Below are 12325 nucleotides of genomic sequence, written 5' to 3'. Positions count from 1 at the left end.
CTCCAGCCGCCCCCCCCTTCTGTCTCTCTTTACACACACATATGGTAGAGCACAGCAGACAGGAGATGAGAGGAGAATAGCAGGATGGATAAGAGAATAGAGAAGGGGAGGATAGGACAGGAATACAGGATGTGAGTCAGGATGGAGGGAAGGATCTGCAGGATGGAAAAAAAACACAATGGAAGAGTGGAAGACACTGAAGGATAATAAAACATGAGAGAAGTGAGAGGAAGTTAGAGACAATGTGGGTGGAGGAACGGCAGGAAATATCGCCTTTGTCCTGACAGTCATGGAGATTTATGTTCATTCTCGAGGATTCCAGCTCTTTTGAAGATAAAAGTCCCATTTATTTTTAACAACTGATGCTTTTATCCAACTATATCTGCAGCTCTGAGTTGATTCCTGATAAAAGAGGGGTTGTACTTGGACAACCGGAGGATAGGTGAATGGTGAATGTGGAACTAGTGCATACACTGACTTACAGAACAGAGAAGGATGTGAGAGCAAGACTAACGTAAAGAGAAAAAGACCATTAAAAAAAACCATATAATACCGTCTGACGTCTGACCTGTCCAGGCGACTTGGGTCACAGGATAGGGGGTGTGCTCCTGGCTTGCTATTGGTCAGCGCCTCCCAGATGGTCACCTGGATTCAAAGAGGAGGAACAGGAACACAGGAAGTCAGAGAGCGAGCACAGGAAGTGGGTAGCGGACAGAGATGGCGGTGCATGTAAAACAACAGCATCCTCTGTGCAGGCCTTTTCCTGTTAATGTATTCTGAAGAACCTCTCACACACAGCTCAGACACTACTGATGATGATTTATGAGCTGACTGAATGTGAGCTAGATCGATCCTGGCCCTGGTTCTTTAGTACACACTCCCATTTTCAACACTACTATTGATACTGCTATTAATATTGACAAACACCTGTTAAAATCAAGATTCACGTTATGCTACTACACTATTAATGCACATCATACCACTTGGACTCAGGAGAGACTCATTTAATTCCTTAATGACTTTGTGTTTAATCAAATAATCCAAAACTCGCTGCAAAGCTGCCGCAGGGTGACCGATTCATGGGTGAAATTTTTGTCTTGATTTTACTTCTGGGTTCAGTTCTGGGTGAAACAATTAACTTTTGGACGTTGGATAATAAATATATTAAAGGAACAGAGTGTTAATTTAAGGAGATTTTATGGCGTCCAGCAGTGAGGATTTCAGATTGCAACCAGTTTCTTAGGTTGTTTTTTAGTTCAATCATTCATGTTGTTTCCTGTTTTACTTTGAAACTCACATCTCATCTAGTTTCAGATCACTTCACTTCCTGCCTCTGTGTGTTTTCCCTCCCTTTTGATGATTTCACCTGTGTCTGATTGTCTGTCCCGCCCCGATTCGCCTCACTTGTGTCTCGTTATCCTTCCCCTCACCAGAGTATTTAGTGTGTGTCTTGTTCTCTCTCAGTGCCAGTTCGTCTTTGTGCATTTTGTTTCCCTGCGTCCTTTTCTTGTTTTTTCTCACCCCTATTGGACTTGTTTGCCTCCACTGATTGTCCCTCTGTGTTGTGGACCTACCTACCAGGTGAGTTCACTTTCACCTGGTTCACCAATTGTTACAAGAAGGCTTTTACCAGGAGCTGTGTTATTCACAGAGATTTCTTCCTCTTTGAAACAAATAAACCCCGTGATTAAAACCGGTAGAAACACTGAATAAAGCAGTTTCATGTTACAAATCAGTGTTTGGCATGTCGGAGACGACTGTTAGCACCAGCAAATGTGTGCTCACCCTTCTTCTCTGATAACTTAAGATCCAGACGTTCAGGAGGTCACTTCCTTTCTAAATTAAACAGACCAGGTGATTTAAACACTGCTTAAACACCGAATTAAGCAATTTCACGTACAAATCAGTGTTGTTTTTAATACTGCTTGTTGCAGAGGGCCTGCTAACTAAGGTGGCTGACGAGAAAAGGTGAATGGTCCAATCCAGAGCCAGAGATTGGTTTGTCCATTCTGGGATACTGTAGAGACATGGCAATCTACATAAACAAGGATGTGCACATTCCAAGGTAAGAAAGACACAACTCTTATTTTCAGGTGATTATACACTAAAGAAAACATACTTATTTTATTATACTCCTTTCTACCAATATACCCCTCCAAATCTTGCACACTGGACCTCTAACTAAAATGAAAATAATAATTTAATTGAATTTTTTAAATGTTTTAATTCTCTGATTTTGAATTTAATTTTAATTGTAATTTAGATTGTATGTCCTGAATTAACTTTGTTTTACAATATATTATCCGGGGCGCCCATTAGCTCTAGCTGGTAGGGCAGGTGCCCCATGTACAACAGCCCTGTCCTTGCCACAGCAGCAGCAGGCTCAGTTTCAATTTATGGGCCCTTGCTGCATGTCATCCCCCCTCTCTCTGCCCTCACTCACACCAAAACAACTGTCCTGTCAATTAAAGGCAAAAATGCCCTAAAAAATGTCTTTGAAAATAAATTATCTGAGTTCCACAAGCATGAAGTAGCCCAAAAATGATCACTTTAAACGTGCTGTCTGACCAAATTATTTGAACAGCACATGGTTATTACAGGATTTTCAGTTCTACATCGGACCGCAGACCTTGTGTGGACAGGTCGGGTCAGGCTGCAGAATAAGCTTGTCATATGTGCAGGGGTTGGGTGCTTTATTGCACGTCACAATGTAGAGGTGGGAGCAGGTCTGGCAAATCAGACCCCTGTAGGACTCTTGCACGTGGTAATTGTAAGATTCACGGTTTTGGATCAGGCTGCAGATCTTGTGTCGATGTGTCAGGTCATGCTGAGGATCTACTTGGACCTATTTGCAGACCAATGCAGGACTCTGGGGCAGGGGAGTATTCCAGTGTAGAAGTATGAGTTGGTTCTTATAAAATGTATATTTCCTTATTGTTCCACACACTGAATACTGCAAGCTCGCAGAAACTGTGATCAGGTGACATCTATGTTGAATGCGGACTACTTTTTTTTTTTTTTTTTTTTTTGCTCTGTATGTTTTCGTCACATTCTCTCCTTACTGTTTGTCAGTAAGTTTAATTTCTTGTCAACCTTACTATAACAAAAAGGCTTCAACTTTGAATAAACTGTCATGCCTCTGCAAGTTAGATTTAATACTGTAGTAAAATTAAAGGAAATGGTGAATGAAGGAGGTAAAATTACAGCCTTATGTTGTGTTTTAGAAGGTGACAGGCGATTTGTACAGTAGTTAATGCTGTATGTTTTACATGCAGCGTCAGCAGTGTTGTCCTTTAACACCTGTCCTGCTTCCAAATTAGAGCTATAATTAAAAATGTCACCTTTTTCATCACAGTGAAGCAGTACAGCAGCTCAGGACAGCAGGCTGTGGAGGATGACTGTTCAAACTACAGCACAAATCCTCAGCTGCAACCTTGCCTCTGCCTCCTCTACATTCCCCTGCTGTATCCAAGCTCAAAACACTGAGGATGTTCTCTGACCTGTCTCACCGAGCCTATTTATACTTCTCTCTCTGTACCTCTGGAAGAAGGCCAAGGACTATCAGGACCAGGATCTCTGAGATTTCAAAACAGCACCTATCCTGAGGCAGTGTTGAATATAATGGGTCTGGGCTCCACACATCACCGGCAATTTATTCTGCTCATTGATTTTGTTTCAGTATTGATTGTTTATATTTTGAAACTGGAGCTTTTTTACTACTTCAGCGTGTCTATTTGTCTGGTCCTGGCTGACTTATTGGTGAATTTACTGCTGTAATTTGTCCTGTCTATTTCATAGGGGGAATATTGGGCACCTCGGTTGATATGGCAACATGGCTTTGTGAACCTTGAACATCATGTAAAACTTTTGCAATCTGTCTTCATTCAGTACTTCAGGAGGAGACACTAGAGGAATATTTTTATTCACAGGTAACCGTAACTACGCACGGCAGGTCTCTCTCAACATATTAAAACCATGTGCATGTTACTGCAGTAAGAGAGATACTCAAGAATTTAGAGTATGGAGGATATAAATATTTAGCTTTCCCAAAAACAAGAGAGAAACTGCCAGGAATGGATAGAGAGCGTTTGTGTACTCTGATGCAGTTTTTCCCAACTGGTGGGTTGCGGGTCCCCTCTGAATGGACAGCAAGTGACTCAGAACGAATGTCAAGTTTGTTTAAAAAACAAACAAAAAAAAAAACACTTTTTGAAGTACAGTGAATTTCTACCACATAGCTTTTATTTTGAAGTGCCATTTCCTGCTGTAGAGTAATTGACAAATGGACAGCTTGTTGACAGAGACAGCAAACTAACTTAATGACATGGCTAAACTCAAGTATGACGCTGAATGTATTAAACTGTGTGGACCCTGAACCATGAACCAAGGAGAAATCTGGACCTCATGGCTGGACCATTCAGGAACCACTGCTCTAATGTGAGCTGCAAAATTAGCATGATGTATATTTCTCTTTTTTTATTGTGTTGTTGCTGGCTGTAACTTTTTCTTATGCTGCTGTCTTGGACAAGTCTCCGCTGAGAAAGAGTTTGTTGATCTCAGCAGGACTTGCCAGGTTAAAAATGGGTTTAATTAAAACAAAATAAAAAAATAATGTCTGGCTTATTAGTTTAGTTTATTTACTTTATTAATCCCCGAGGGGAAATTCAATGTTTTCACTCTTGCTTGTCAATTACACACAGGTCCAAAAGACACACACACGCACAAACAGGACCTATACATGCACAAAGTGGAGAGATGTCAGAGTGGGGGGGCTGCCCTTGGTGAGGCGCCCCGAGCAGTTGGGGGGTTCTGTGCCTTGCTCAAGGGCACCACGAGGCCCTTGAGGAGGTGAACTGGCACCTCTCCAGCCACCAGTCCACGCTCCATATTTTGGTCCGGACGGGGACTCGAACAGGCGACCCCCCGGTTCCCAACCTAAGTCCCTATGGACTGAGCCACTGCCTCCCCACCAATTACCATTACAGTGGTAAGTTGGCCATTCAAGGCCAAGGAGCATTTCATTAGCAATGTACAGGTAGCTACAGGTTAGTTTTAAAAAAAAAAGCTTAACTACTTTATTGCCCAAATTATCATTTGTATAGCAATTAATCACTTTGTTAATTTGGGAAATTGGGGGAAAAAATGCCTCGACGGTGAACGAAGAATCCAAAAAAGATATTTTTGAGGACTTGAAGTAAAAGGCGACCAGCAGCAAACCTACATCAAGATGTCAAACTTTCACACAATCCAAGTCTTATTTATCCAGTCATATGCCCAATACATCACAAATGCATGCATTTTCAATGAAAATGTGTTGTCTATGCATGTAGTGTGCTTGTGATGCACGAGAATTTGACTGTACAAATAAGACTTTGATTATACTGCAGGTGTTGTGTGACAGTTTGTAAATGGGTAATTCTAAATAGTTTTTCTGTTGTCAAACATGGACCCCCATGACATCAATTAATCAAGACTGTTAGCCTGTTCTAGATCCTTCGTTAACCATTAAGGCATGCAGGAAAAACAGTTTTCTTTCCAATGTCAGTGTGACACAGGGTGAGTAACTGACATATAAATGATCATTTGGAGGGCGAAGCATTCCTTTAATTAGCTGGCTAATTATCGCTGATTGAGTGACATCGTCCAGTGACAGCTGCCATTTCAGATGACAAAATGAATGGTCACAGCAAGAAAAGATAAGCCTGCTTTTGTCTGTCTCTGTCTGAAATGATTATTGCCAAATTACTGACATTTACAAGTGGTACAAATGCAACTGTTACCATTGTAAACTGCATGTGTGCCATGCAAGAATGGGAGGCTTGACAGAAGCTTGGCACACAGTCAACTAAACAAGGTCTTGTTTTGAGATGTCTGACAGGTGCTCCTTTAACTTCAGAACAGGAGATTATCACTTGGTCGCGTAACAGTCAACCCACCTGATCATATTCGGAGCCGGCCTCTAGCAGACTCTGCTGTATGGCGAACTGCAGCAGGTCCTCCTCCTCCTCCCTCATGCTGTCTCTCTGTTTGCCCCCTAGCATGGAGTATCCAGGCGGGGGCTCAAACACACATGGGGGAATCTCTCCGGCTCGACATGACACTGCAGCATACAGGGGGAAGGCAAAGGGCAAGAGATGGGGATGAGGGTTATCTGAAGGAGATCAGACTAAAGGAAAAGAGCAGGAAAGGAAAAACTGAAGCATAACTTCTGAGTGAAAGGAAGAGAAATCTCGAGTTAAATAAGTTGTATCAGGTTATTGTCCTGCCATACTCTTATTGCCAAAATATTTTTACAACTCAGCTGCGTGTGTTCTCACAGGACTATAACTCAAGTCGGAGCATTTTTGCAAGATAATATCAAGGATTTCCAGAGAGGTTCTCTCTGAGCGGTCACACAGTAAATTGTGTCTTCCCTCCGTGTGGCTGCAGATTTAAACGTGGCTGTTGGGATTCAGATCAAGTGATGGGTTGATGAAAGTGAGCCATAATCTCACACACTACACAGAGAACACAACCTTGCGTCTAACGTCAGTGATAAATAGTACTCATAACTTTATCACGCAACTGTAAACTGTTTGTGGACTGCAGTGTGGGCCGGTTCAGCAGCGGTGGAGATTTATACAGCAGCTTGTTGGAAAGAATCGGCAGGAAATGCAGTTGGGGTGAGACACAGCTGTAATTTTATTAACTGAAGAAGAAGATGTAAGAAAAGATGACATTGTAACACAGCAGGAAACACTGAAGAGTATATTTGTTCTTACTGGTGGAGCTGGAGCTGGAGACGCTGGAGGAGTCACTGCCCGGAGATGGGGTGTCTGTCCTCGGAGGGTCCCTCTGTGCATCCCCCTCCACCCCCACTTCGTTGTCAGCACGGACACCCGTCCCCTCCTCGCAGCCGTTCAGATTGCTGAAAGTGATCCTGGCATTCAGGATGTGGTAGAGAGGGATCTCTGCGGTGGTGGAGAGAAATGAAGCAGAGGATGGCATTTTTATTGTTATTATTAAGTTTGTGTCTTTGCATCAGTCTCATCATCTAGTTAACCATGCATGCCCTTATATCAATTCTTTTTTAATGTTTCCTGTCTTTCTTACTCACTTCATCCCCCTGTCTTCATTCCTTCCCATCCATCTCTGTATCTATTTAAATTTCCCATCATCCCCTTTATTTAAGGAGCCATCATTTTAACCTCCCTCCCTCCACCCTTCCATCCGTCTCACTCTCCCAGCTCTCACCGATCTTGACAGGGAAGCCGGGCGGCAAACGCAGAGTGATGAAGTCACGCAGCTTAGCGAACAGGGCGTTGGAGATTGCCATGAGATCAATGATAGGCACCACTTGTTCTGCCAGGGAGAGAGGATGGGACTCGCACAACCACAGCTTGGCTTTAAACCTGGCAACGAGAACACACACACACACACTCTGAGGACACTGATAAGACGACCAGTCATAGAGTTTGCTGATTAAAATTACCAAATACATTTCTGGCTTCAGCATAATTGAAGCAATTTATGTCCTCATTCAAGTGATTAGCTCTTTGGCCAGACGTACACAAAGACATCGATTACATCAGCCAACAGCAAGCAGCCCGCAAGCTGCTGAGTTGTGTTCAAATTGAAGCCAGTCAATGATTATATTTTAACATGTCCAATAATGAACACAGTATTGAGAGGCAGCTCAGAAACCTCAAACAGTTCATGCTCACAATGTCCTGCCACTTTTTATTAAGTGCCAGGGAAGAATGAAACTGACGATTGAAAACGACAGACAGGCCCACAGTCAGTTAGAGGAACACAGGGCAGATGATTGGACAGTAAGTTGGCAATTGGATGAGAGAAACCGGACGCTGGAAGCCTGTATCGTTAGCTACATTACAAACATTACATCTTCAATATATCCTGACAGATTTTGTGGTGTTCATTTCATTTTTCGTGTCTTTTTTTGGTTAAACAGAGTAGATATGATGTGTCATGATCTGTGTGAATAAGTGTGTGTTTGTTTCCCACTGTCACGCTTTCCTAACCCTCAGGATCACTGTGGTCAGCTGTCATAGACGGCTGATTTTTACCCTGCCTGTGTGTATGTGTCTATGTAAGCCTGTCTACTCTCTGTCCATCAGTTTGTCAGCTCTGGCACTTGGCGGTGAGTTTGGAGGGCGACTTCGCTGCATGCATGGCCGCCCGTCTGTTTTCCTGTCTGCCTGCGTCACCTCTGGGTCTTGGTGGTGAGCTGGCACGGGTGGCCGATGTCCCTCTGAGTCGGTGACGAGCTGGGGTTGAAATATTCCTCGGCCGTCAGCGCTGCGGGGTTGGTCACCGCAGGACACGACATCTGGGTCACCAGGGCCTGCAGGAAGTAAATAATGATTCAGGGTTTTTTTTATCCTGGTTTAACCACATATGACCATTTTAAAGAGAGTAACGCTTTCACTGATCCAGAGGGACTGATCAATACCCGTGACTCAAAGATTACTCTATAGAGTAAAAAGATCTCTGGCTTTTCAAACTCACTTTCCTCGCTTTTCTGTTGAGGAACAAAAACCTCACCACCCACTGGGACTTCAAGGCTTTCCTCTTACCTTCTGACATTTTCAACAGCTCGATGAAAGAGAAAGCTTTGCTCAGAAGCCAAAAGTTGAGAAGCAGTTTTCTTATTCCAGTATTTTACGTCATTACAGTAGATGCGTCTGTTGGTTCACCGCTCTAATTAGTAGCTCACTGTCGACTGTTAAATATGACTTTGGTAAACCTTTCAAAGGCCCACCACCATTACTGGAGGAGGTAGAGGCTGCGTAAGACTTGTGAAAAGAAGAGAAATGTTGTTTGCATTCTCCTTCCAACTGCAGTCAATTCGTCACAATCCATTTAAGGTTTGGCATAATTGAACCACTGCAGCTCTACAGTTGCATAAACTATCTGCAGAGCGTACGTCAAGACCACAAAAAAAAAAAAAAACCCTCTTCTCTGTGCTGTGTAGGGAGGATAGAGAGACACGAAGTTGAAAAAGAGCAGAGGTGACAGTGAGGGGTAACAAGTGAAAAGGCAGAATAGAGAAAGAGGAGAAGGAAGGAGGTATGAGTCATAGAGGCTCTCCAGCAGAAACAAATTAAAAAACCATAATCAATATTTGAGAGCAGGTTGGAGCATCTGACTTATTGTTTTACCGTGCAGGCACGCTTTCCAGTTGACACAGCGGACAAGGATCATACACTCACTGTCCATCCAAGGAGAGGACGTGATAGCAATGATGCTAATATTGAGGATAATGATTTTTTTATGAGCACCGGAACCCATTAATCACCGCTTTCAGGCGAAAACATCCTTGTTCTCATCTTAAACAGTTTGTTTTTGATTTATTAGACCCATAGTACAAAAACAATAATCCTTCATTTACAGATCACACTGGAAAATCACATTAAATGGAATTTCGTGTTACAACATCTAAAATAAACTCTCCACTTACCCCGTTATTAGGTCCCATGTGTTGCTCAGCAATCCCAAGGAAGTTCTGCAGTGGAGTCTTCCCACCTGCTCGGGGACACAAAGCAGTGATGAGTTAGACGAGAGAATGTAGTTACACAATGTAAAAACTCAAAGCGTCCTGTTAGTCACAGCTTTAAAAACCCTCCTGAGTGTCGGTACACTACAGAGCACCCAAAGCTGGCTTTAGTTGGCGCTCGTTTATCAAGAGATGATGAAGCACAGGCTCATTAATCTCCTCTGTGGCGTCTGTGGTGTCATTCTGATCTACAGTGTTCCGCTCAAGATAACTTATTGCATTTTGCACTGTGGTCTTGTCATCGACTTCGAGCCGGTATGAAATGAACAAAACCACAATGCACTGAACTGAATTGAAGTGAGGTAAATAGCCAAGTTATTTTTTCCTTTTAAGTCATCATTTTGAAGTAAACACTGATTGCACAATGTAATGGCAGCAGATTAATGACACCATCAGCGTCTGACTGGTTCCCAATAAGCCTAATATTCGCTATGAAATCTTGTCTGCCACTGGGTACGATCGCCAAGGAAAATGAAGACTTCGATTTACGGCAGAAAGGGGTGTGGTTGGTGTGCAACCAAAACAGGGCCAGGATAGTGCTTCTGTTTCCCTAGGATGGTGAAGGCATAACCTGCCCTAGGGCCCAGTCACACAGAATGCATTTTAGCAGCTTGAGGCGGCTTTTTGTAATTGTTATTAATGAGAATGGAGCTTTTGCTTGCAGTTTTTGCATTGCGACGTGCTTTGTGTTTCTGTGCTCTAGGCACCTGCCATTTTTGCCAGAGCGATCTGAATCCCTCAAGTTGAAAAAGCTTCCACTCATAGTGTAAAAGCACCCCAATCGAGGAGAAACTGGCGGTAGCGGTTGCTGGATACCAAGAATTATACAACCCCACGATAGACAGCAGGTTGTCAAACTGTCCCCGAGTCATCCTAAAATATGCCTGGAAACGGCCATCATGGAGGCACAGCTCCTGGACTAACTGGTGGTACTCCCTCTGATCCACCCTCTTTTTTTAGGGTCTCATGTGCCCACACAGATCTCCGTTTCCCTGTGCCCAACAAACTATATGCTGACAGCCTCTCACCCTCAACCAGAGCTACAGCCAGTACCCTCTGCCTGAACATTTTAGTAACTAGCTACTAATTACTGTGAAAAAAGTCAGTGGAAGTTCCTTGCAGTTTCAATTCCCAGTCGCAGAAATGGCAGCTAGTGGAACAACTGAAACAGCTATAGAAAACACAACGTAGTGTGTCCTGTGTTGTTGGTACTAGGGTTTGAAAAGACGCCTGTTTCCACTTCAAGCAGCAATATGAATGTCCTCCACTCCACCTGAGAATACATAGTATTATATAGGGTATGCACATATACACACATGTGCATCATGTGTAAGTTACTGTTATTATTATACTGTGAATGCATTAAAACAGGAAGTTTGTTAAACAAGCAAACACCTATGTGATAAAGGTTGACTCTTTGAAAATGACAAGTGCTTTGATGAGCCTGTAGGGAACTTCAGACTGCAGCAGCCAGAGAAGTGAGAGTAGGGTCTTGGAAGAAAGATAGCATTTTGGGGGGTGTCAACCTGTCTTCTTTAGATTTTAAAGACCACCTCAAGGCATGTTTTGAGACGTATAGAGATACTGCTTGGAATAATAATTTGTGTCTGATATGGTTTTTCACCCCCAAAAGTTACCATGTTAAAGATTCTTAAACCTTAAACCTACACCCTTTTCATCATTTAAACATCTAGAATCTGTGAATATGCAAGTATCAGTCCTCTCAAAAAATCACAACATGTCTCCCACTCCTCAGTGTGAGTGCACTGGAGATTTCACACATCATGGGAGTTTCCACATCACACTTTAACTGTAAATTGCACAAGTAAGACCACGATTAATTTCCAAACTAGGTGTGAGGTCACAAAATCCTGCTCACATGTACAGATATTTAAAGTAATAATGGAGAAACGTTCCATTCTTTGGTCCAGACCTTTGAATCCGGCTACTCCGTCCAAATTTAGGTTGATTTGTCTGGCAATTGTGACATGAAACAGCGTTATCTCGGTTAAAATAGAAAATGACTAATGACTACCACAGTAGGCTTAGGTAGCCAATCAGCACCACAGGCTGGACTGAGAGGTTGTCAAGTGGTGCGCTGGAGCCAATACAGAAATAATGGCTAGTGCTGTAGACACAATAAATGCTGCTATCGAGGCTGTTCTAGTCATGTATTCTCAAATACACCTGACATCGTTTCCACTTTTAAATCCCAAACTAAACAGGTATGCTGTTATACACATTAGCGTGGACCTAGAATGATGTTAAATTTAGGCCAATATGACGGTTGTTTAGGCCGTGATTGGTTGGGGAAAACCAATCTTTTCCATGGAAATTGGTCAAGGTAGATGAAATGTCAGACTGAAGATGGAAACAAAGTGTCACTATTTGACAATTCTGTCTGATTCATTTCATTTTCTGTAACTGCTTATCCTGTTAGGGGTTGCGGAGGGGCTGGAGTCTATCCCAGCTGACATTTGGTGGGAGGAAACTTTTCCTCTTTAGCAGATGAGATGTGAAGCTTTCTGTAGAAAATCATTCTGCACAGTGAAGCTCTAAGTGAAGTACCAATAAGTAAAACACATTTTTTAATAGAGGGGGACTTAAAATTTCCCCATTAAAAATGTATTCTCATGTATTTCTCTACAACTTTCAGAATTAATGACTAAATAAGCATCGATGAAAGTAAAAAAAACGTCTTAGGGACTAGTTTTGAGAATCTCTCAAAGATTCAGCCAATGTGCTTCGTTCGGATGATGTAGGTGGGAT

At 42.7% G+C, this 12325-nt stretch overlaps 1 protein-coding gene and 1 long non-coding RNA gene across 3 annotated transcripts in view; one reads left to right on the top strand and one right to left on the bottom strand.

Moving 5' to 3' along the window:
* ankrd13b (ankyrin repeat domain 13B) overlaps nucleotides 1-12325 on the bottom strand; it is a 57794-nt gene that overhangs the window by 6609 nt on the left and 38860 nt on the right. Inside the window, exons 9-14 of one of the 2 annotated variants that reach the window (XM_049577271.1) lie at nucleotides 9461-9525; nucleotides 8208-8344; nucleotides 7234-7391; nucleotides 6762-6950; nucleotides 5937-6100; nucleotides 554-645 (exon numbers count right to left, since the gene is read on the bottom strand). In XM_049577271.1, coding sequence (XP_049433228.1) covers nucleotides 554-645; nucleotides 5937-6100; nucleotides 6762-6950; nucleotides 7234-7391; nucleotides 8208-8344; nucleotides 9461-9525 — 805 coding nt within the window. The remainder of the gene's footprint in view (nucleotides 1-553; nucleotides 646-5936; nucleotides 6101-6761; nucleotides 6951-7233; nucleotides 7392-8207; nucleotides 8345-9460; nucleotides 9526-12325) is intronic. The other variant, XM_049577272.1, reaches the window with a different exon arrangement.
* On the top strand, nucleotides 1449-4283 carry LOC125889370 (uncharacterized). Its single transcript, XR_007449445.1, has 3 exons — nucleotides 1449-1581; nucleotides 1935-2065; nucleotides 3356-4283. It is a non-coding gene; the product is annotated as an uncharacterized LOC125889370 (long non-coding RNA).

This window comes from Epinephelus fuscoguttatus, linkage group LG5 (assembly GCF_011397635.1).
Source record: "Epinephelus fuscoguttatus linkage group LG5, E.fuscoguttatus.final_Chr_v1".
NCBI lineage: Eukaryota > Metazoa > Chordata > Actinopteri > Perciformes > Serranidae > Epinephelus > Epinephelus fuscoguttatus.
Note: the sequence above shows the minus strand (reverse complement) of the source record. Positions and strands in the feature narration are given on the sequence as shown.